Genomic DNA, 26,599 nt, shown 5'->3' with positions numbered 1-26,599 from the left:
GTTGCATTAGGTAGCAAATTTCCCTTCTGCTGTTCTGTTATCGCATCATCATGGGAGTCATAGTCCAAAAAAGTCACCCATAAGCACATTCGGCATGAATGTGTTTAAGAACTGAAAACGAGTGTCCTTGTTTACAGTCCCAGAAGAATGTGGAAGGGTGGGTTGTGAGAACCCTTAGTCATCACAAAGCTCCCTCGCGGAGAAGCAACAAAAGAGCTGAACCCGGCAGCTTTTTTGCAAAATATAGACCCAAAGAATTTCCAGCCGATGTAGGTGTCCGGGTTCTGAATGGGAATTGCTTCGTCAGCCAGCTGCCAACCCCCTTTCCCACATGGATTTTGGCACTCCGTCCCTTTCTTTTGTTTATCCCTTCGGAGGCGCAGTAAGAATGTCTTGGCCGCAAAGCAGTTCGTGAAGGTGACCTTGAAAGGATTTGCTGGAGGATAAGGTTTCCTCTCATTGCGCCTGCAATTTTAGTATGTTAGCAAGAAATGGGAAGGGGCGGAAAGAAGGAAGGAAGGGCGAGAGTATGTATTTTCAGTTCCTCCTCCATTGGGAAAAGAACACTTTCTGGGTTTTAATAGATGGAGCATGTCATTCTTCAAGAAAACCATTGACAGATCTTTCCATATTGCAGGCAATCTATATATATAAAAGGGTAATGAAATTTCGGCCTAGGACAAAACAATAAAACTACACATCCTAGAAACATTAAACTTGGCAGCACAACCCCTCATCCATGCCTCTAAATTCATACAACAAAAAGAAAAGAAAAATAAAGTCCTAATTAGAGGGAGAGGAATAATTGTTTTTATCCAATTGCTGCCAGTTTAAAGGCTAAGCTCCGCCCACTTGGTCTCCTAGCAACCCACTCAGCCCAGGGGACAGGCAGAGTTAGGCCTCACTTAGGCCTCTTCCACACTGCCTATAAAATACAGATTATCAGATTTTAACTGGATTATATGGCAGTGTAGACTCAAGGCCCTTCCACACAGCTATATAACCCATTTATAATCTTATATCATCTGCTTTGAACTGGATTATCTTGACTCCACACTGCCATATACTCCACTTCAGTGTGCAGTCGGACACAACTGGACTTAATGTCAGAAGAAAACCTTTACCCTTTACCTTAAGTACCACCAATTCCTCAATACTTTATTTCCCATACCACCATGCTTCACCACAGCAACACGTGGCCGGGCACAGCTAGTATATAATAATAACTAAACACAGCTGTCTATTCTAAACAATATCTGAAAAATATGCACCACAATAAAGGTTCAAAACATAGAACACAATATGTATATTAGAGCATCATATACATAATAATGTTAACAATAATAAAAATAATAATACAACTGATGATCAAATTCTGTCAGCTGTAGTGGCACACAGTTGCAACTTACAGAGTATAAAGATTTATAGACTGCAATCATCCAGATTTAATTGCTACACAGAGCAGTTTTCAGTATAAAACATATATCAGACATATATCAACAAGACTCCAACTAAAGTTTGTTAGCGGCACAGTATGTGTACATTCAGTCTCTTCAAAATGGCATGTAATATGCTGGAACACTCAATACATCAGTGTACAAATCAATTGGCTCAAACCTGGCTTGGAGTCAAAACAAATCAAAGTCTCTGTAGTCTTGGAGTAGTTCTATAGGACTCCTCAGAGTGTAAATGCAGTCAATTAGCCGTAGCTTCAGTTTGTAACAAATGTTGCAGTTCCCAGCCAGGAAGCCCAGTCAAATAGATGTTATTTTAGAGTGGCTGGCTGTGAGCCGAAGTAAGCTGTTTACATAAGCCATTTACTACTGGTTCCCAGGTTTACTCCAGTTTCAGTTAACCCTTCATCTGGTAAGCAGCAATGTTTTGAATGTCTATATTGTTGGCTCAGCTTCAAGTTTTCTTAAAAAGATAAAAGGAAAATGGTCTAATATAGTGCTCTTTATAAGATATCACATATGATTATTATAGACCAGGTGAAAATAGACATATCAACAAATGCTATATTTAGCATAGTGTTTACTCCCAGGCGTAATAGTCACAATTGTCTACTCACATGTTCGCAGTGTCTACGTGCTGATTGTGGATTCTATAGTGCGAGCAGCCATTAGTGGTCATCTGATAGTTTAAATATATGATTACAGGAAACAGCTGAAGTCAAGTTTATCATTCAAACCATGAGCTGTGGTTGTTCTCAATTTGTGAATCCAAAAAGTTTCCCTTCTGAGGAGACCAGTTCTGATGTCAGCATTGTCAGTAGTATGTAACTTCTCTAAAGCAAAAAAAATCTAAAACTGTTAAAGGGGTGAGATTTATCATGAAAATGCGTATATAAAGTGGAATCTAAACTTTCTCTTTTGATTTTGGACCAATGTTCCTGTATCCTAACTCTCAATATGACATATGACAAGGTCCAAATACAGAATCTGCAGTGCAGTTTGACGTCACTTTTAACTGCCGTATTCCAAAGCTATGAAGTTGTGGTAGTTTATTATTTATTTATTTAATACATTTATATCCCGCCCTTCTCACCTCAAAAGGGGACTCAGAGTGGCTTACAAATTAAATTTACATACAATATTATATTATTATCATAGCACAATACTGGCAATAAATTACCATATTGTTCTATATCTATAAATTGTAATATTATTAATAATATTACATGTAATATATAATATACTAGCTGTGCCCGGCCACGCGTTGCTGTGGCAAAGTATGGTGGTATGGGAAATAAAGTATTAGAATCATAGAATAGTAGAGTTGGAAGAGACCTCATGGGCCATCCAGTCCAACCACCTGCCAAGAAGCAGGAAATCGCATTCATAGCACCCCCAACAGATGGCCATCCAGCCTCTGCTTAAAAGCCTCCAAGGAAGGAGCCTCCACCACAGTCTGGGGGAGAGAGTTCCACTGTCGAACAGCCTTTCTCACTGTGAGGAAGTTCTTCCTGATGTTCAGGTGGAATCTCCTTTCCTGTAGTTTGAAGCCATTGTTCCGCGTCCTAATCTGCAGGGCAGCAGAAAACAAGCTTGCTCCCTCCTCCCTATGACTTCCCTTCACGTATTTGTACATGGCTATCATGTCTCCTCTCAACCTTCTCTTCTGCAGGCTAAACATGCCCAGTTCTTTAAACCTCTCCTCATGGGGCTTGTTCTCCAGACCTTTGATCATTTTAGTTGCCCTCCTCTGGACGCTTTCCAGCTTGTCAACATCTCCCTTCAACTGTGGTGCCCAAAATTGGACACAGTGTGATTCCAGGTGTGGTCTGACCAAGGCAGAATAGAATAAGGGGGAGCAGGACTTCCCTGGATCTAGACGCTATTCCCCTATTGATGCAGGCCAAAATCCCGTTGGCTTTCTTAGCAGCCGCATCACATTGCTGGCTCATGTTTAACTTGTTGTCCACAAGGACTCCAAGATCTTTTTCACATGTACTGCTGTCTAGCCAGGTGTCCCCCATTCTGTATCTTTGATTTCCATTTTTTCTGCTGAAGTGAAGTATCTTGCATTTGTCCCTGTTGAACTTCATTTTGTTAGTTTCGGCCCATCTCTCTAGTCTGTCAAGATCGTTTTGAATTCTGCTCCTTTCTTCTGGAGTGTTGGCTATCCCTCCCAGTTTGGTGTCATCTGCAAACTTGATGATCGTGCCTTCTAACCCTTCGTCTAAGTCATTAATAAAGATGTTGAACAGAACCGGGCCCAGGACAGAACCCTGCGGCACTCCACTCGTGACTTCTTTCCAAGATGAAGACGACGCATTGGTGAGCACCCTTTGGGTTCGTTCGCTTAGCCAATTACAGATCCACCTAACCGTAGTTTTGTCTAGCCCACATTTTACTAGTTTGTTTGCCAGAAGGTTGTGAGGGACTTTGTCGAAGGCCTTACTGAAATCCAGGTACGCTACATCCACAGCATTCCCTGTATCGACCCAACTCGTAACTCTATCGAAAAAAGAGATCAGATTAGTCTGGCATGACTTGTTTTTGGTAAATCCGTGTTGACTATTAGCAATGACTGCATCTGTTTCTAAGTGTTTGCAGACCACTTCCTTAATGATCTTTTCCAGAATCTTGCCTGGTATCGACGTGAGGCTGACCGGACGGTAATTGTTTGGGTCGTTCTTTTTTCCCTTCTTGAAGATAGGGACCACATTCGCCCTCCTCCAATCTGCTGGGACTTCTCCCGTTCTCCAAGAACTCTCAAATATGATCGCCAGTGGTTCTGAAATAACTTCCGCTAGTTCCTTCAGTACTCTTGGATGTAGTTGATCTGGCCCTGGCGACTTGAATTCGTTTAGAGTGGCCAGGTGTTCCTGGACAACTTGTTTCCCTATTTGGGGTTGGATTTCCCCAAATCCTTCGTCCATTTCATGTTGCTGAGGTTGAAAATGGCTTTCTTTTTGTGAGAAGACCGAGGCAAAGAAGGTATTAAGCAGTTCTGCCTTTTCCCTGTCCCCTGTCGCCATCACCCCATCTTCTCCTCGCAGAGGCCCTATCGCCTCCTTTTTCTTCCTTTCTCTACCAACGTAAGCAAAAAAGCCTTTTTTGTTGTTTTTAATGTCCCTGGCAAGCCTGAGCTTATTTTGCGCTTTAGCCTTGCGAACCTTTTCCCTACAGGTGTTGGCTATACGTTTGAATTCTTCTTTGGTGATTTCTCCCCTTTTCCACTTCTTGTGCATGTCACTTTTGAGTTTTAGCTCAGTTAGAAGTTCTTTGGACATCCATTCTGGCTTCTTCGCATGTGTCATATTTTTTTTCTTTGTTGGCACTGTTTGCATTTGCGCCTTGAGTATTTCACTTTTAAAAAATTCCCATCCATCGTTAACTCCCTTGTCTTTTAATATTGGCATCCATGGAATGCTGCTCAGTATTTCCTTCATTTTTTGGAAGTCAGCTCTCTTAAAGTCCAGAATGCGTGTTTGACTTGTCTTAGTTTCAGCCTTCCATTGTATCACAAACTGCAGGAGCACATGGTCACTTGCCCCTAAGGATCTGACGACTTCTACTGTATTGATCAGTTCTTCCACGTTTGTTAAGATTAGATCAAGAGTTGCTGATCCCCTTGTTGTATCCTCTACCTTCTGGACCATAAAATTGTCTGCAAGGCAAGTGAGGAATTTGTTGGACTTTGTGCTCTTGGCCGAGTTTGTTTTCCAGCAGATATCAGGATAGTTGAAGTCGCCCATGACTATTATATCTTTTCTTTGTGCCTGTTTGGTCAGCTGTTGACAAAAGGCTTCATCAAGTTCTATATCCTGGTTCGGAGGTCTGTAGTAGACACCCACGACGAGATCTATTGAGGAATTGGTGGTAGTTAAGGTAAAGGGTAAAGGTTTTCCCCTGACATTAAGTCCATTATAAATAGGTTATATAGCTGTGTGGAAGGGCCTTGAGTCTACACTGCCACATAATCCAGTTAAAATCAGATAATCTGTATTTTATAGGCAGTGTGGGCCTAACTCTGCCTGTCCCCTGGGCGGAGCTTAGCCTTCTAACTGGCAGCAATTGGATAAAAACAATTATTCCTCTCCCTCTAATTAGGACTTTATTTTTCTTTTCTTTTTGTTGTATGAACGTAGAGGCATGGATGAGGGGTTGTGCTGCCAAGTTTAGTGTTTCTGGGATGTGTAGTTTTGTTGTTTTGTCCTAGGCTGAAATTTCATTACCTTTTTATATATATAGATAATTAATATTATTATATTGTATTATTAGTATTATATTGTATTACAAAATAATAATATTAATATTATATGCATATACAATAGATTATAATATTATATATTATTGTAAATTATATTGTATATATAGTTGTAATTTTTACAAGGATTTTTAGTCTTCTCTGCTAAAAAAGCGCTGGTGCATCACCAAACTGCAACTCCCATAATGCTGAGTCATGATTGTTGGAAAAGGTGTAAAACTGCATTAATTCTGCAGTGTAGATACACCCCTTGGCAGATTGGAGAGCTGATTCACAACTAGTAAAATGAATTTTAATAGGAGTAGTAAATGCATGTTAATATATCCAGGCAGAAAAAAAGAAATGCAAACACATACTGCATTTATTTTTCATTTATTGGATGTATATCCCATTCTTCTCCAAAGATGGAGTTCACTAGGACTGAAAGCACCTGAAATACTATGTCTAGTTCTGAGTGCCATAGTTCAAGAAGAATATTGACAAGTGGAATGTGTATAGGGCAGACTTTCGACAATGTTGTTACTTCGAATTCATTTTATACAATTCTATCTTTATTCGTAGTCCATTTGTTAGTAGCCAATGTTTTTATAGTCAATGTTTTCAATACATTGCAATGTTTTGGTGCTAAATTCGTAAATACAGTAATTGCTACATAACATTTCTGTTCGTTGAACTGCTTTTTCTGTCGATTTGTTGTAAAACATGAAGTTGTGGTGCTTAATTTGTAAAATCATAATGTAATTTGACATTTAATGGGGTTTTCCTTAATCCTTTCTTATTAGCCAACATTTTCGCTTATCCAACTTTCTGCCAGCCTATTTATGTTGGATAAGTGAGACTCTACTGTACCATAATGTTGTTGGCTTCCAGTTTTTGTTTGGTTTCTTTTGTCTTCTAGAATCTGATTCAGATTGTTGTTATGTTTATGTTTATTTATACCTCACTTTTCTTTCCACAAGGAGACTCAATTGCATTGGACAGACTACATCAGCTCTGGTTTCTTCGATAGGGTTACCATGGTTTTCTATGGGCGAGCAGATGATGACTGGCAGATGTCATATGTTCTGTCTCTCAAATACTAGCGTTGATAGAGGAAAACTGGTGCCATTTTGGGAATCAGTGGGTCAAATATATCCAGAAACAGGTCTAACATTTGAGGCACCAAAATGTGTGTTGCCCAGTGTAATATTAGGCTAGACCTCAAGGTTATCAATTCATCTTCCTATGCTGAAAACATGGACAATGAAGTTCTGCTGCCTTTTTAATATATGTTTTGAATCTTTTACAGAATCACACTTTGATTGGGTGCGATAACTCCCAAGACATCCAGCTTTGTGGACTGGGGATCCTTCCTGAACACTGTATAATAGATATCACCTTGGATGGCCAAGTCATGTTGACACCTCAGAAGAATGCAAGGTAAGAGCTTGTTGTGATACTGGATGGAGATTGACACTTGTCTTTTCCCTGCTGTGGGATAAAATAACGAAATGTGAGAATTTTTATCTGGTTCCTGGCATGTTCTAGAATGGAAAGGTCCTCCTTTTTTCTACAATAATGTCATGATTGTCAACCCATCAGTGGGAAGTTATTCACGTTTTCAAAATCCTTCTGCAATTATCCTATGAATCGATAATAATAATAATAATAATAATAATAATAATAATAATAATAATAATAATAATAATTGTATTTGTTTGACCAGTCATATGACCATTTCAAAGTGCAACACAAATATAAACAAGGCAAAAAGGATGGGAGGGCAACAGCTGACCTTCTGTTTGCCATCAAAATCTTATTTTCCTGATTCTTCTTTCAGGAAATGTGCTCTTTTCTTGATAGCTTTCAGAATAAAAAGGCTTACTCTGATTATGGTGGATCTTTCTTGTCCTTGCAAGAGGAATGTCAAAAGATCATTTCTGTGGCGGGACCTAAAATTAGATAGTAATGAATGTAAATATCTGTGTCGAAGTTCACAGATAGGCTTCTCGGCCTTTTGGATAAAATCAAGTGTAGATACTTGATGGGATATGAATGTTATAAATAGGTACTGAATCCCAGAACTTTTGATTGAACCAAATGAATCAGTGTTCCTTTTGGTTATCCAATTCCTTTGCATATCATGAAAAGGCATGACTCATTTGGAAAGATAGTGCAGGAGTGTTGACAATAGGTTGACTTAAGAAGTCTCTCGTTCATAGGGTCTCCATACATCAAAGTCAACTTCCCAACAGTTAGCAACAAAAAATTCCTTTTCAAGCATAGCAAATCTATGCACAGACTTTAAGTGGAATACAGGCCAAGATCCATAACCACCTTTAAATAGCTAAAGAGACGTCTTATAGGGAAGTGTTAGTCAAAGTGGCGGTCCATAGAGTGGTCCTAGTCACTGAGCCATTGCCTGCCTGTCTTAGGAGAGTTTCCAGGAAAGAAATTTATTTATTTATTTATTTATCTACTGTATTTATATACCACTTTTCTCACCCTTGTGGGGACTCAAAGTGGTTTACAACATAGTATGTGTGTATTTATTTATTTATTTATTTGTTAGCGACATTTATATCCTGCCAATTTATAACCCCAATCCAATTAGCTTATATAACTAAAACAACCACAAAATTGTGTTGGCATGGATGTGGGAAAACTGGCTCATATATTCATATGTGGTAGGAATGTGATAAAGTACAAAAATTTTATAACAAGGTAAAGAAGGAAATTGAAGATTTAAAAGGGCATAAATTGATTTTGAAAAATAAAGAATTCTTCATCCAGAAATTAGATAAGAACAAAATTACTAAGGACTGGGCGGAAATTATAAAATACATGATAGTTGCCGCTCAAGCAACGATTGCCTTGGGTTGGAAAGAGCAAACAAAGTGGGAAGTTAAAAATGGTATGAATACCTAGCAGATTTTATGCATCAGGATTATATCCTTGAAAGGAGAACTAAATATATATCAGACTGAATCAAAAAGAATTGGGAGCTGAAATGGGGAAGATTGATAGATAAAGTCAAAGGACAAGGAAAATATAAAGAACTAGCTGTGCCCGGCCACGCATTGCTGTGGCGTTGTCTGGTGGTGTTGGTGAGTAATTGTTAAAGTAGTGGTGGCATTGAATGTCTGTTGTATGGTTGTCTTTATGTTTAGTATGCACACTGAAGTGGATTATATGGCAGTGTGGAGTCAAGATAATCCAGTTCAAAGCAGATAATTTAAGATTCTAAATGGGTAATATAGCTGTGTGGAAGGGCCTTGAGTCTACACTGCCATATAATCCAGTTAAAATCTGATAATCTGTGGAAGAAGCCTAAGTAAGGCCTAACTGTGCCTGTCCCCTGGGCTGAGTAGGTTGCTAGGAGACCGTGGGTGGAGCTTAGCCTTCAAACTGGCAGCAATTGGATAAAAACTATTATTCCTCTCCCTGTAATTAGGACTTTTCTTTTCTTTTCTTTTTGTTGTATCAACCTAGAGCCGTGGATGATGGGTTGTGTTGTCAAATTTCAAGGTTGGGGGGCCTGTAGTTTTGTTGTTTTGTCCGCTGCCCTGATGCCATCACTCTTTAATATATATAGATTGAATTATTCTCTACTTACGATTGATCAATTAAAGTGATATCTGAATGAAAGAAAGTACTGTTCCCAGAGGGAGGGGGAGGGGTGAAAAACTACTTGACATAAATGGGAGATAAAAGTGGAACTAGCAAGTGTAATGTTACCGAGAATATGTGATTGGATGTGTATGCTGATGGATTTTGTTGTTATTTCGCTGGTATCTACAATAAAAACATATTTAATTTTTTTAAAAAAATACCCAAGTGCTTCTGTAGAAGAACTGAAGCATGTGCAGGACGCCTACAGGGTTTAGACCATTATGCCAAAAGTGTGGGTTTTCTAGGCTTAGAATGTGGATGGGTTCAGTCAAACAAGGGAATAAAGGAAGGAAAAGAAAGGGAGAGAGAGAAAGAAAGAAAGAAAAGTTCTGTGTGTGAGTCTCCCTCCCCCATCCTGCAATGACCAAAGATCCGGAGACGACGGACACGGCTAGGGCTGAGTTTAACTCTCAGGCTACGGAGAATGAGATGCCATTAGCAAAGCCCATGTGGATTGCTGTTCAGAGAGAACAGGGCATCAACTTGGAGGAGTTAGAAATCGAAGATGAGCCTCTTTCCCTGGAAAAAGGAGACAAGGAAGGGAGAAAAGTAAGATCTGAGAGCTATCAACGAAGAGAGTTTCCAAAGGAAATTGTGATGCCTCACCAAAGGATGGAAGGAGGAGATCTTCAGTTGTGGATCCAGACCTCTTATCTCAGCACACGCTGTCCTTTGAAACAACCGCTTTGGGGTTGAGGGCTTGTTTGAAACCTTGAATGGGAAATGATTGCAGCTCCTTCTCTTTCTCCATCACAGGACATTCGTCAATGGCACTGCGGTTGCAAGCCCTACACAGCTCCATCATGGGGACAGAATACTCTGGGGAAACAATCACTTTTTCAGGTAAGCTGCTGTGTTTTGTCATTTTTGTGTCCCCTATTTGAAATATATTTTGGATGCAAGGTTTGGCAGAAGACATGGGCCTCTTGGAGCTGCCGATGGAGCCCTATGCTTTGTAGGGAATATTCCATGAGTGCCTTGCAGTATACAACTGTAGTAAATAATAATAATAATAATAATAATAATAATAATAATAATAATAATAATAATAATAATAATATGTATTTTAAAATGTAATTTGACAGAAGACATGGACCTCTTGGAGCTGCCGATGGAGCCCTATGCTTTGTAGGAAATACTCCATGAGTGCCTTGCAGTATACAACTGCAGTATAATAATAATAATAATAATAATAATAATAATAATAATAATAATAATAATAAATGAGCACGCAAAAATCCTGTGGGACTTCCGAATCCAGACTGACAAAGTTCTGGAACACAACACACCAGACATCACGGTTGTGGAAAAGAAAAAGGTTTGGATCATTGATGTTGCCATCCCAGGTGACAGTCGCATTGACGAAAAACAACAGGAAAAACTCAGCCGCTATCAGGACCTCAAGATTGAACTTCAAAGACTCTGGCAGAAACCAGTGCAGGTGGTCCCGGTGGTGATGGGCACATTGGGTGCCGTGCCAAAAGATCTCAGCCGGCATTTGGAAACAATAGACATTGACAAAATCACGATCTGCCAACTGCAAAAGGCCACCCTACAGGGATCTGCACGCATCATCCGAAAATACATCACACAGACCTAGACACTTGGGAAGTGTTCGACTTGTGATTTTGTGATATGAAATCCAGCATATCTATCTTGTTTGCTGTGTCATAATAAAATAATAATAATAATAATAATAATAACAACATCTACTACTACTACTATTACTACAGTAGAGTCTCACTTATCCAAGCTGAACGGGCCGGCAGAAGCTTGGATAAGCGAATATCTTGGATAATAAGGAGGGATTAAGGAAAAGCCTATTAAACATCAAATAGGTTATGATTTTACAAATTAAGTGCCAAAACATCATGTTATACCACAAATTTGACAGAAAAAGGAGTTCAATACGCAGTAATGCTATGTAGTAATGACTGTATTTATGACTTTAGCACCAAAATATCACGATATATTGAAAACATTGACTACAAAAATGGCTTGGATAATCCAGAAGCTTGGATAAGCGAGTCTTGGATAAGTGAGACTCTACTGTACTTTATTTTTATACCCTGCCTCCATCTCTCCGAAGGGACTCGGGGCGGCTTACATGGGTCATCGAACCCAGATAAAAACAGTAACAATGTAAAACATATCAAGTGAAAAAAGACATGCACAATTATAAAATCAAAACATTATGTATTTATTTATTTATTACAATACTTATATCCCGCCCTTTTCACCCATAGGGGACTCAGGGTGGCTTACAATAAAACACAATATAAAAACGTTACAGGCAATTCAATCAATTAAAATTAAATACATTAAACATTGATAAAAATATACATATAAATACACAATTGGCGCCTTTCGAGTCTGATAACTGGTCTGTCATTGAGTTCTAGGATGGTAATAATTGATGAACATATATAGGTAAAATAGCAAACTTAATAAACATGATTTAAACAGAGAAGTTATAACAGGGGACTGGATACAGTGTTTTGAGCACTATTGTTGATGCTGATATTTTTGCGTGGTCACATTCATGCATAAAAGGTCACTTTGCTGGGGTTACTTTGTGCCTGCCTTTGACAGCCTCCTTACCTACTGTTTTTATAAGATCAAAAACAGAAGGCTGCAAACAGTTCAGTTAAATGTGTTGCTGAAGGCTTTCATGGCCAGAATCGCAGGGTTGTTGTGTGTTCTCCGGGCTGTATGGCCATGTTCCAGAAGCATTCTCTCCTGACATTTCACCCACGTCTATGGCAGGTATCCTCAGAGGTTGTGAGGTATATACTGCACAACCTCTGAGGATTCCTGCCATAGATGTGGGCGAAACATCATACATATAACCATACAACCCGGAAAACACACAACTACCCAGTTCAGTTAAAACTAGGGGAGAGAGTGGTTTTCAGGTTTGGGGAGCTGTGGACTTCATATAGGATCTCCTTCTATCCCACTTTCAATTTGAGTATGTTGTGGATTGCTGTTGATTCTTCTGAATATTGAGATGAGTAAAACTGGAGTTGTATTCCAACAAAGTAACTTTTGCTATGTTCAGCAAAGGACAAGGGGGATCCTCTCACCCCTGCAAGAGTCTACCGTATAATGTGTTGTCACAGGTTTTCATGGCCGGAATCACAGCGTCGTTCTGTGTTCTCTGGATTGTATGGCCATGTTTCAGAAGCATTCTCTCCTGACGTTTCGCCCACGTCTATGACGGGCATCCTCAGAGGTTGTGAGGTCTGTTGGAAAACTAAGCAAAGGAGGTTTATATATCTGTGGAAGGTCCAGGGTGGGAGTGGTTCAGATACGTGGATGACACCTTCACAGTGCTTCTGGAACATGGCCATACAGCCCGGAAGACACACAACAACCCAGTCTATAGTATACCATGCCGCTGAGGACAAATCTACATAGAGACCACCAAACGCAACAGCATTGCCCAAATATGAATCAAGGAACATGAAAGGCACTGCAGACTCACTCAGCCAGAGATGTCAGCCATAGCAGAGCACTTGAAGAACCAGCCTGGACATAGCATATTATTGAAGAACACAGAAATGCTGAACCACTCTAGCACCATGTCAGACTACATAGAGAAGCCATTGAAAGCCAGAAGTATGTGAACAATTTTAACAGAAAGCAGGAAACCATAAAAATGAGCACAATCTGATTACCAGTATTTAAAAAAAATCTGGAATCAGGACAGTAAATAAATAACAATACTCAAACAGGGGAATTCGATACAGGAAACAATCAGGGCCAGCTAACACCTCCCAACAAATATTCCCTCAGGCAGGAATCAGCCAGGCTTTGAAGCTGATTAGCTCAATGTGTGGTGGTCCTGGAAATATGTTCAAAAAATTTGGGAGAACGTTTTTTAAAGAAATAAAGGGAATCACCAAAACAGAAATAATAGGAACGCCTGAAATAGCTTTGTTGTCATTTATGGATAATATTCAAATATCAAAAGAGTTAAAAGGACTAATCGCCAACTTGGTAACAGCAGCAAGATTGTTAATAGCCAAACAATGGAAAGGAAGGGAGGAGTATAAGAAGAATGGTATAAGGAGATTTGGGATATTGCGATAAATGATAAATTGACATGTAATATTAAAATTTAAAGAGGGCTATTAAAAAAAGGATGATTTTGGGAAGATATGGGGAAAATTTATAGAGTTTGTATACGTAGAAGGAAAGGGGGAAAAACCTGTAAAAGAAACAATGGAATTTTGGAAATAAATATTGTAATTGCCTGGTCTGGGGTGAAGGGATAGCACTAGGTGAGGGGTCACAAAAGGTAAATAATATGAGTATGTAATATAGTTAGAGAGTGAAAATACCATAGGAGCTATGATATACATAACTCTGTATTGCAAATTTGTTAAAGAATGTATAAGTTTTAAGTACTGAATATGTAAAATTCAAAATTTTTCAATAATTTAAATAAAAATAAATAAATAAAAAATAAACCCCACTTGTCTAGTTTCCAATATGCCTCACAATCTCTGAGGATGCCTGCCATAGATGTGGGTGACATATCAGGAGAGAATGCTTCTGGAGCATGGCCACAAAAACACACAACAACCCTGTGATTCCAGCCATGAAAGCCTTCAACAACACAAACCCAAAGTAACTTTCCCAAATCCTCTGGAGATTAGCAAGTACAGTAGAGTCTCACTTATCCAACACTCACTTATCCAATGTTCTGGATTATCCAACGTGTTTTTGTAGTCAATGTTTTCAATATATCATGATATTTCGGTGCGCAATTCGTAAATACAGTAATTACTACATAGCATTACTGAGTATTGAACTACTTTTTCTGCCAGATTTGTTGTATAGCATGATGTTTTGGTGCTTAATTTGTAAAATCATAACCTAATTTGATGTTTAATAGGCTTCTCCTTAATCTCTCCTTATTATCCAACATATTCGCTTATCCAACATTCTGCTGGCCCGTTTTTGTTGGATAAGTGAGACTCTACTGTACCTATTTTGCTTCTTTTAAAACAAGTTTATGTGAGTTCTAGCTCACAGCATAGAGGAATGCCTGTTCCCAGTAGTGATATTTACTTCTTATTTCTTCATTCGTTCAGTTGTTTCCAACTCTTTGTGACCTCATGGACCAGTCTATGCCAGAGCTCTTTACTTCTTACTAGTCTCCCATAAATCCTTTTCAAGTTGCAATGCAGAATTAGATAGAAACCTATAGAACACATTTCCCTATTGATTCATTTGCACTAGGAGACTTGGTTTAACTTAAAGACGTTAAACAGTCTATTGATATGTCTGAATGTTGAGGCTTTAGAGTTACAGCTTAGAGCTTGCAGCCTCTTAATAACTCTCCTAGGTGTCATTCAGTTCCTTTTACATTCCAAATTAAATTTCTATATCCAGCTCAAGGGAAAGAAGCTAATGGTTGTGATTTCCTGTGTGAGGCATATAATCTTTAGATCTGTTTCATGTCCTTGGATTAATTAGAGCTCACTCAAGAGGTGTTTGGGTTGGAAGATCATAAGTGGCATGGCCTTCTGCTACTTAATAATGGGACAACTGAAATGAACAAAAGTTGCCCGAGAGCAAGTTGACACATCGGCAGAAGTTCCTTCTAGCATCCCTTCTCTTCTGGAAATTACCTTCAGAAAAGTCATAACATGGAACTCAACTCACCACTGAGTGTCCTCATGTGATTTATTCGTGAATTATTTTGTTGCTTTTTTTCAAAATAAAAGTTGAGTATCCCTTATCCAAAATGCTTGGAACTAGAAGTGTTCCATATTTCGGATTTTGGAATACTTGTATATGCATCATGAGATATTTTGGAGATGGGCCCCAAATCTAAATATTATGTTTATTGACAGACACCTAATACACACAGCCTGAACGTGATTTTATACACAGTATGCTTAGTAATTTTGTGCATGAAACAAAAGTTTTTGTACACTGAACCATCAGAAAGCAAAAGTGTCACTATCTGAGCCACCCAGGTTGAGAATTTTCCCATTTGTCGTATTTCAAATGTTGGAATTCCAGATAAAGGATGCTGGACCTGTACAGTCTTTTAATGAATTTTAAATGATACATACACACACACATACACACATGCACACACACATACCGTATATACTCGAGTATAAGCCAACCCGAATATAAGCCGAGGCACCTAATTTTACCACATAAAAACTGGGAAAACATTGACTCCAGTATAAGCCGAGGGTAGTAAACTTCAGAAATAAAAATAGATACCAATAAAATTACATTAATTGAGGTATCAGTAGGTTAAATGTTTTTGAATATTTACATAAAGCTCAAATTTAAGATAAGACTGTCCAACTCTGATGTAATCATTATTCTCATCTTCTTCAATGTCAATGTGCTTATGTATCCTTTTAATAATAATAGAGTAAAATAATACATGTAATAATAATAATAATAAATACAGGAAAATAATACAAGTAATAATAAACAGAGTAAAATAATAAATGCAATACTAATAATAAGATCAGAGTGAAATAATAAATGTATTAATAATAATAATAATAATAATAGAGTTAAAAAATGTAATAGTAGCAACAATAATAGAGAAAAATAATAAATGTAATAATGCTAATAATAATAATAGTGAAAAATAATAAATGTACCATATATTCTCGAGTATAAGCCGACCCAAATATAAGCCAACCAGGACCCTCACCCGAGAATAAGCCGAGGGGGGCTTTTTCAGTCTTAAAAATGGGCTGAAAAACTAGGCTTATATTTGAGTATATACAGTATATAGATACATATATATCTCATTATATATCTATCAATGGCTCCAGATTACGATCTTGGACTGTGGGGTTTTTATAATTGGTGTAATGTTTAGATGTTTTAATTCTTGATTTTAATGTAAACATTTATTTAATTGTATGTTGTTTTTATGACATTGAATTGTTGCCTATGCGTAAAGCTGCTCTGAGTCCTCCTCAGAGTGAGAAGAGCAAAGTATAAATGTGATGTGTATATATATGTATGTGTGTGTGTGTGTGTGAGAGAGAGTGTGTTTGTGTATACATATACACATGCATACATACACACACCATATATACATACACATATGCCTGCACACACAGAGAGATACTGATGTTTTTGTCTGATTTTACTCACTTGTGAACTGCCTTGATTTCCTTTATTAGCAAAAGGATGTGATATAAACTTATAAGAGAACAACAACTTTGTTAAACTATATGACAGCTGCACAAAGCAACAATCATGCCATTGTGCAGGCTTCCTTCACTTTAGTGGAACACTAGTCATTAGTCTCTCTAGCCTTTTGCCCCCCAGGTATTTTGGTGAACAATCCCTGCATTCTCTTCCCATTGGTCATTCTGGGTTGGGCTGATGGAAGATGGAGGTCAGAATGCTTGGAAGGTCAACAGTTGTCCACTGTATGACTTGGGAAGGGAACTGTGTCTTGTGGTTTGCATACAGCCCTATGGCTCCTTTTTCACCACTTACTTACTTAGGCGATCCCTGGGAGGCCGGGGATGATGGTCCTCCAGTTATAGGGTCTTGGGGGGGGGGGTGTCCGCAGGTGGCTGAAGAGACCGATTCTTGATCTGCATGTTCTCCCGCAGTGAGGACACCGGTTTCCAGGTGGAAGGCGGTCCTGGTCAGGGTTGCTTGACGGGCCTTCCTCTTGGCACGTTTCTCCCTTAAGCCCTCCATTCGTGCCTCTTCGAACTCCGCAGCACTGCTGGTCACAGCTGACCTCCAATTAGAGCGCTCAAGGGCCAGGGCTTCCCAGTTCTCAGTGTCTATGCCACAGTTTTTAAGGTTGGCTTTGAGCCCATCTTTAAATCTCTTTTCCTGCCCACCAACATTACGTTTCCCGTTCTTGAGTTCGGAGTAGAGCAATTGCTTTGGGAGACGGTGATCTTTGGGCATTTGGACAACGTGGCCTGTCCAGCAGAGTTGATGGCGTAGGAGCATCGCTTCAATGCTGGTGGTCTTTGCTTCTTCCAGCACACTGACATTTGTCCACCTGTCTTCCAAATCCCGCAACAACAAACCAGGGATGAGCTTGCAGCACTGCCTAGTTTGAAATAAGTTAGCAATGCCATCAGCCAACAAAAAACAACAAAGCCAGCGGACCTGATGGGATCCTTGCTGAAATCTTCAAAGAGGGTGGACCTGAGCTGATACAACAACTCCACCAGATCATTGAAAAGGTGTGGGTGATGGAGAAAATCCCAGCAGACTTCAACGATGCCACCATCATCACCCTTTTCAAGAAAGGGGACAGAACAGACTGCGGGAACTTTCACCACTAAAGGCCCCTTCACTGCCCTTGTCCATCTCTCCAGACCTCTCCCATTTTTAAAAATTGATAAAATTCTCAAGTTCAAGTTTCAGCTTTCATGTCATTTCCAACTTATGGTGACCCCAATCATGCCAAGACCATGGGGTCTTCTTAGCATGGTTTATTCAGAGGGAGTTTGCCATCGACTCTCTCTGAGGTTGTTAAAGTGTGACTTGTCCAGAGCCAACCAATGCATTTTTATGACTGAGTAGATATTCTCTAGAGTCATATTCCCAACATTCATACCATTGTGCCTGGTTGGTTCCCTGAATTGCACCCACTCCCCCACTTCCCCATACCCTCAGAACCTACATCCCAATACGTATTGTTCACATTTGTTTCATTCCCCCCAATCAAAATACTAACAAGATACAATATGACATCACTTGCATTTACCATTTTGGCCCAAAATGAGCAGTAAAGCAGATACATTGGGACAGATGTTGGGGATCAGATTGGAAATTTCTCCTTGACTTCCACACCATTGTTCACTCCTGCTATTTTGAGTTATACCACATAGACCATGTCAGTCTATCTCCATCTGGTGGCCACGGCTAGCACAGCGGGTTAAACCACCAGCTGCAGAAAATCTTGCTGACCGGAAGGTTGGTATTTCAAGCCGCGGGTCAAGATGAGCTCCCACCGTCAACCCTAGCTTCTGCTTACTTAGCAGTACTCACATCAGTGTGAGTAGAGAAATAGTACCCGCCTTGGCGCGGAGGTAAAAGGTGTCCTGAAATACATGTTGGCCATTCGATCAGGAAGGCGTCCATGGACAACAGGTTCCTCAATGTGAAAAATAGAACAACAGCACCTCCCCATGGCTGAGTCAATCACAGTCTTCAGATACCGGAAATGAAAAAGCGGGAAGCCTTGCCTCTGTCTATGTACTGTCTGTCTTTGTTGTTAATTGTCTAACAGCATTGAATGTTTGGCATTATGTGTTCTGTAATCCTCTCAGAGTCTCCTTGGGAAGATAGAGCAGAATATAAATATAGTACCCTGTATACTCGAGTATAAGCCGGCCCGAATATAAGCCGAGGCACCTAATTTTACCACAAAAACACTGGGAAAACATTGACTCCAGTATAAGCCAAGGGTGGTAAATTTCAGAAATAAAAATAGTTACCAATAAAATTACATTAATTGAAGCATCAGTAGGTTAAATGGTTTTGAATATTTACATAAAGCTCAAATTTAAGATAAGACTGTCCAACTCTGATCAAATCATATACAAATCATCTTCTTCAATGTAAACGTGCTTATGTATCCTTTAAATAATAATAGAGTAAAATAATACATGTAATAATAATAAAAATAATAATAAATAATAATACAGGAAAAGAATACAAGTAATAATAGAGTGAAATAATAAATGCTATAATAATAATAATAATAAGATCAGAGTGAGATAATAAATGTATTAATAATAATAAAAATAGAGTAAAATAAATGTAATAGTAGCAGCAATAATAGAGAAAATAATAAATGTAATAATACCAATAATAATAGAGAAAACTAATAAATGTACCAATATTCTCGAGTATAAGCTGACCCAAATATAAGCCAACCAGGACCCTCACCCGAGTATAAGCCGAGGGGGAGATTTTCAGTCTTAAAAAAAGGACTGAAAAACTAGGCTTATACTTGAGTATATACAGTATATTATTATTATTATTATTATCATTATCATCATCATCATCATCTGGGCCGCGCTTAATAGCAATGCAATGTCTTGTTAGAATTGGTCAGCTATTTATCCCACAGGCCAGTCGGATGACGACACTTAATTTTCACTACTAGTTTGTTGATTAATCAAAAGTCAACATGCCAATTTACCTTAACATTTCCATTCCCTCTTCCAGGCTGAATTTGCCAAAAAAGAAGAAGAAAGTAGAAACGGAGGACGAAGACAAAGACAGCTCAATGAAAGGAAGCAACAGCTCAGAGCAGCTGGATTTAGATGGCGACAGCTCCAGCGAAGTATCCAGCGAGATTAGCTTCAGCTATGAATATGCCCAGATGGAGGTGACCATGAAAGCGCTGGGTGGCAATGGTAAGAAGACAAGGATGGTCTTGTTTCAGGAAGGCACAATCCAAGCCAAGACATCACAATTGTGTGATTCCAGTGGTTGTGTCATGTTGCCCATCATCATGACAGCAAGTTGCCATTATCTTGCATTGCAAGAATTGCACAGGATAGCAGTATTTATTTATTATTTATTTATTTACGACATTTATATCCCGCCTTTCTCAACCCTGGAGGGGACTCGAGGTGGCAAGTATCAGATGCCTTAAAAACAATGTACAATTAAAGTAAACATTTTACAACAGAATTATAAAATACATGAAAACCGTTTAAACATTCAACAGAATACCTTCACTATTAGCCGTGCTATTCACAATCTTAATCTGGGCCATTCCAATAGTCATTTCACGTAATTCCATATCTATTGTACAAGTAGTAAGCACACACACACCATATATTGTTATAATGTTATATATTTTTATTAAGTAAGAATTAGTACATTTTACCAACTCCAGCTCCATCCAGAAGGGCTTCCAACTCTGATTCCACAGACCTGATCTCAGCCCATCAAGCTGAGAAGATGATGGACCACGGTGTTTTTTGTTGTTGTATTTTGTTTTGTTCCTTTTTTCAGGAATTCATTTTGATTTTATTTCTCCACAAATAAGGTTTTTACATTAAAATCAATTTTTGGCATATTTTTAAACACAAAAAACAAATTTCTCTGAGTAAACGAATTTTCTGCAAAAAAAGTCTTGCAGTGCGAAAAAGTGGGCAAAACCCATCAAGAAGATGATGGACCCCTGTGTGTTTTGTTGTTGTATTTTGTTTTGTTCCTTTTTTCAGGAATTCATTTTGATTTTATATCTCCACAAATAAGGTTTTTACATTAAAATCAATATTTTGGCACATTTTTAAAACACAAAAAACAAATTTTTCTAAGAAACGAATTTTCTGCAAAGAAAGTCTTGCGGTACGAAAACGGGAAAAAACTGTTTGACACTCTTTCCAACAGAGAAGAACGTTTTTGAAATGATGAATTCTTACTTTTGAAGGAAATAATAATAATTTAAAGTTACACCCCTTTTTTTATTGCCTAGATCCTATGCAGTCCATTTTGCAAAGCCTGGAACAGCAGCACGAAGAGGAGAAGCGGTCTGCCTTAGAGAGGCAAAGGCTGATGTACGAACACGAGTTGGAGCAGCTTCGAAGGCGCCTCTCTCCAGAGAAGCAGCACTACCGGGCCATGGATCGGTTCTCCTTCCACTCTCCCAGCGCTCAGCAGCGGCTGCGGCAATGGTCCGAAGAGAGGTGTGTGACGAGAATATTCAGCAGGGCTCAGAACCAGCTGGATTTTCCTCTTTGTGGGGTTGACTTTTGAGGATTTGATTACACCATGTGACACAATTTTTGTTCCTGGGTTATAAATGTCATTTCCTAATTGGTTCTATTAAATGGTCTTTCTGGGCCCATATTAATTATATTTCTGTGGTCAGATTAATTCCCCCCAAAATGGGCTTTTAAGAGCTGTATTTATCCCCCCAAAATGGGCTTTTAGGAGCTATATTTATCTCCCTAAAATGGGCTTTTACGGGTATGTTTGCCTCCCCAAAATGGGTTTTTAAGGGTCAGATTGAACCCCAAAAATGGTCTTTCTGGGCCCATATTTATATTTTTGAGGTCAGATTAATTCCCCCCAAAATGGGCTTTTAGGAGCTATATTTATCTCCCCAAAATGGGCTTTTAGGGGTCAAATTCAAACCCCAAAATGGACTTTTAGGGGTATGTTTACCTCCCCAAAATGGGTTTTTAAGGGTCAGATTGAACCCCAAAAATGGTCTTTCTGGGCCCATATTTATATTTTTGAGGTCAGATTAATTCCCCCCAAAATGGGCTTTTAGGAGCTATATTTATCTCCCCAAAATGGGCTTTTAGGGGTCAAATTCAAACCCCAAAATGGACTTTATGGGGTATGTTTACCTCCCCAAAATGGGTTTTTAAGGGTCAGATTGAACCCCAAAAATGGTCTTTCTGGGCCCATATTTATATTTCTGAGGTCAGATTAATTCCCTCCAAAATGGGTTTTTAGGAGCTATATTTCTCTCCCCAAAATGGGCTTTTAGGAGCTATATTTATATATATTTATGTGTTGTTTTTATGATTGGAAACCGCCCTGAATCCCATCCGGGAGATAGGGCGGTATATAAATAAAGTTTATTATTATTATTATTATTATTATTATTATTATTATTATTATTATTAAAACATGGGAAAAGTTTGTTAAATTGCGAAAACTTCGTTTTTGTGGGACACCCTGCTATAGGACATTTTGCTATAGTTTTTCACTGAATATCTCAGAGTCTCAACCAATTCAACATAGTCTGTGGCAGCCACAAAAATGAAGTTTCTGGAATATAACAACTACAGTAGATTCTCACTTAACCAACATTCGCTTATCCAACATTCTGGATTATCCAACACAGTCTGCCTTTTAGTAGTCAATGTTTTTGTAGTCAATCTTTTCAATACATTGTGATGTTTTGGTGCTAAATTCGTAAATACAGTAATTACTACATAACATTGCTGTGTATTGAACTGCTTTTTCTGTCAAATTTGTTGTAAAACATGATGTTTTGGTGCTTAATTTGTAAAATCATAAAATCTAATTTAATTTAGATTTAATTTAGAATTTAAAATCTAATTTAATTTAAAATTTAATTTGTAAAATCTCCCTCGGCCAGGCCCTTGCTGGAGAAAAAGGTTTTCTCCAACAAGGGCCTGGCTGAGGGAGATTCGGGGCGCGCGGGGCGTTTCTTGGACGGACAGGCCCTTGCTCCACCAAGGGCCTGTCCCTCCAAGAGACAAGGAGCGTGCCACGGGGTTTCCTCGGCCAGGCCCTTGCTGGAGGAAACTCTTTCCTCCAGCAAGGGCCTGGTGAAGGGAGATCCAGGGAGACGTCTCTCAGCGAGCCCTCACCGCTTGGGAAGCGCCCGTGAGCATTGCTAGGCAGCAGCACTCACAGGCATTTCCCTTAACCGGATTGCCAGGAGAGATAATAGGGCCTCCCGGCAATCCAAGCAGTTTGGTTATCCGAGATTGGGCCCGCCCCTTTATCTCGGATAACCGAGACTCTACTGTATATACAGGGCCCTTACCTTGGGGCAAGGTCAACTCAACTCAATGGACTCAATGAAGGTTACATAGTACATTACCCATTGTCTCTATAGCAGGCATGGGCAAACTTGGGCCCTCCAGGTGTTTTGGACTTCAACTCCCACAATTCCTAACAGCCTATCGGCTGTTAGGAATTGTGGGAGTTGAAGTCCAAAACACCTGGAGGGCCCAAGTTTGCCCATGCCTGCTCTATAGCTTTGAGAACTTCGTAAACAGAGAGTTGGTTTTCAACTTAGTTCTTTCCTGTCTCAAATTGCAAAGCAATTGCAAAGAAATAAGAATCTTAATGTGGTCACTAATATCACTACAGTTTTGTACCTCTGGGCAGATGTTAACATTTGTCCACGATGACTCCAGAACCCATCAGCCTGGGGACAGACACCCAGCTGACGGCAGACCAACAGTCTTGTTATTGTGGATGAACACAACCCCACACAGTACATGACTGACATCTGTACCATTGTTTGGCAAGCTGGTAGCAAAAAAAAAACTAGGAACAGCATGGCACCAAATGGTGCCAAGTCACTTCTGTCCTTGGCGAGGCCATGAATAGTTTTGTTAAATTCTCTCTGTTAGAGGATTCAGGCCACATAACATTCTGCAGCGTTGCTAAGGCACTCACACCCTGCAAAAAGCCACACACACAATTTCCAGATTTCTCCACCAAAGCAAAACAAACATTTACTGGAAAGTCCTGTCTTGCGAATCCTCTGAGCTGAAATTCTTTCCTTTTCTCTGCCCCCCAAAAGAGAAGAAATGCTGAGCTACAGCCTCAGGAAACTGAGAGAGCAGATCATGAAGGCCAACCTGTACACACGCGAAGCCAGTTTCATAGCCGAAGAGATGGACAAGCGGACGGAGTACAAGGTCACCCTGCAGATCCCGGCCTCGAGCCTTAACGCAAACCGAAAGGTGAGGCACCTGGACTTGTTCAGTTCTGTTTGTTGTCTATTAAAGAGAAGAGGTCCTGTGTATGTAGAAATCCGGGCTAATGATCCTCTCTTTCCCCAAAAATGATAATTGCATGCATGCAAATGTGAGGTTCATAAAAGTTCAGTAGTTAAGGTTGAACAGTGAGGTAGCTAGGCTTTCTGACATCACTCAGGTAGAGATGTGTTGGATATAATATTTATTTATTTCATTTATTTACAGTATTTATATTCTGCCCTTCTCACCCTGAAGGGGACTCAGGGCGGATCACAGTGTATTTTCAATATTCAATTCCATATGAACATAGAGACAGAGACAGACACAGAGGCGATTTAACCTTTTCCAGCTTCCTGAGGGTATGCTCGATTCCGGCCACAGGGGGAGCTGCTACTTCATCATCCATTGTGATGCCGACTTCCTCATTCCAAACGCTGCTGCACGATTTGTATGGTGTCGTAAATTAGTTAAATTAGCCTCCCCACATATAAGTGGTATCTAAATTTCCTACTTGATAGATGCAACTATCTTTCGGGTTGCTTAGGTCAACAACGAGCAGGGCTATTTTTTATTTTTATGGTCGGGTGCTCACTCCGACAAGGGCTGGCCTCGAACTCATGACCTCTTGGTCATAGTGATTGATTGTAGCTGGCTACTAACCAGCCTGCATCACAGCCCGGCCTCATGAAAAGGGAGTCCCAAAATCCGAGATTAATGCAACATGACCCCCATAATCATATATCCGTTCCAAGATCGCCTTGTTGGTACTTGAACTTTATATTTAACTATACTTTGGTTGGAAGCATACCATAGAATTACACTAACGGAAAGACTCGCAAACACTTCCAGATTGGGAGTGTAAGTACTGATATACTCAAATATAAGCCGACCCGAATATAAGCCGAGGCACCTAATTTTATCACAAAATAAGTGGGAAAACATTGACTCCAGTATAAGCCAAGGGTGGTAAATTTCAGAAATAAAAATAGATACCAATAAAATTACATTAATTGAGGCATCAGTAGGTTAAATGTTTCTGAATACTTACATAAAGCTCAAATTTAAGATAAGACTGTCCAAATTCTGATCAAATCATTATTCTCATCTTCAGTGTAAATGTGCTTATGTATTTAATAATAATAATAGAGTAAAATAATACATGTAATAATAAATAGAGTGAAATAATAAATGCAATAATAATAATATCAGAGTGAAATAATACATGTATTAATAATAATAATAATAAAAATAAATGTAATAGTACAACAATAATAGAGAAAAATAATAAATGTAATAATACCAGTAATAATAGAGAAAAATAATAAATGTACCATATATTCTCGAGTATAAGCTGACCCAAATATAAGCCAACCAGGACCCTCACCCAAGTATAAGCCGAGGGGGGCTTTTTCAGTCTTAAAAAAAGGGCTGAAAAACTAGGCTTATACTTGAGTATATACAGTAAGTGAAACCTTGGATATTGAATCCGTGGTTAAGAAGACTTCGGTGTGAAACCATTGAACTTTTTAAGCATCCCAAACAAAGGAGAGGAGAGACAGGCTTTCTTTCTGCTGCCTCAGAGAGCAAGGCCAAGTCAAGAATAGATTTTGACTGAACATTATGAGGAACTTGTTGATAGTAAGAGTTCTTCAGCAATTGCTTGCATGTGGTGTCAAACTTGTGACCCTCCAGGTGTTTTGGACTTCAGCTCCCAGAATTCCTGTCCATTGAATAAGTTGGTTAGGGCTTCTGGGAGATAGAGGCCCAAACATCTGGAAGACCACAAGTTTGACACCTCTGAATTAGATGGTCCTTCTTTCAGCTCCATGAGTGCATCATCTCTGAGCTACAGGCTTGGGCCAACTTTGGCCTTCCAGGTGTTTTGGACGTCAACTCTTACAATTCCTAACAACCGATAGGCTGTTAGGAATTGTCGGAGTTGAAGTCCAAAATACTGGAAAACCAAAGTTTGCCCATGCCTACTGTAGCAAGTGGCTGGCACCCTCTTAGGTATTGATGTCATCATGAACTGGCTTACCAACACATATAGGTACCGTATATACTCGAGTATAAGCCAGCCCGAATATAAGCCGAGGCACCTAATTTTACCACCAAAAAAAACTGGGAAAACATTGACTCCAGTATAAGCCAAGGGTGGTAAATTTCAGAAATAAAAATAGATACCAATAAAATGACATTAATTGAGGCATCGGTAGGTTAAATCTTTTTGAATATTTACATAAAGCTCAAATTTAAGATAAGATTGTCCAACTCTGATCCAATCATTATTCTCATCATCTTCAATGTCAATGTGCTTATGTATCCTTTTAATAATGATAGAGTAAAATAATACATGTAATAATCAGGACCTCAAGATTGAACTTCAAAAACTCTGGCAGAAACCAGTACAGGTGGTCCCGGTGGTGATGGGCACACTGGGTGCTGTGCCAAAAGATCTCAGCCGGTATTTGGAAACAATAGACATTGACAAAATCACCATCTGCCAACTGCAAAAGGCCACCCTACTGGGATCTGCACACATCATCAGAAAATACATCACACAGTCCTAGACACTTGGGAAGTGTTCGACTTGTGGTTTTGCGAAACGAAATCCAGCATATCTATCTTGTTTGCTATGCAATACAACGTCGTTGTGTTGATAATAATAATACAGGAAAATAATACATGTAATAATAAATAGAGTAAAATAGTAAATGTAATAATAATAAATTCAGAGTGAAATAATAAATGTATTA

General features: G+C 39.1%; 1 protein-coding gene across 3 annotated transcripts in view; it reads left to right on the top strand.

Moving 5' to 3' along the window:
- The window catches only part of kif13b (kinesin family member 13B), a 304,005-nt gene that overhangs the window by 192,594 nt on the left and 84,812 nt on the right, over positions 1-26,599 (top strand). For all 3 annotated transcript variants that reach the window (XM_062968806.1, XM_062968805.1, XM_062968807.1), the window contains exons 14-18: positions 7,004-7,134; positions 10,123-10,209; positions 19,579-19,769; positions 20,843-21,053; positions 23,666-23,828. In XM_062968806.1, the coding sequence (XP_062824876.1) occupies positions 7,004-7,134; positions 10,123-10,209; positions 19,579-19,769; positions 20,843-21,053; positions 23,666-23,828 (783 nt within the window). The remainder of the gene's footprint in view (positions 1-7,003; positions 7,135-10,122; positions 10,210-19,578; positions 19,770-20,842; positions 21,054-23,665; positions 23,829-26,599) is intronic.

This window comes from Anolis carolinensis, chromosome 1, assembly GCF_035594765.1.
Source record: "Anolis carolinensis isolate JA03-04 chromosome 1, rAnoCar3.1.pri, whole genome shotgun sequence".
Classification (NCBI taxonomy): domain Eukaryota; kingdom Metazoa; phylum Chordata; class Lepidosauria; order Squamata; family Dactyloidae; genus Anolis; species Anolis carolinensis.
This window is presented reverse-complemented; position numbering and strand designations above follow the sequence as displayed.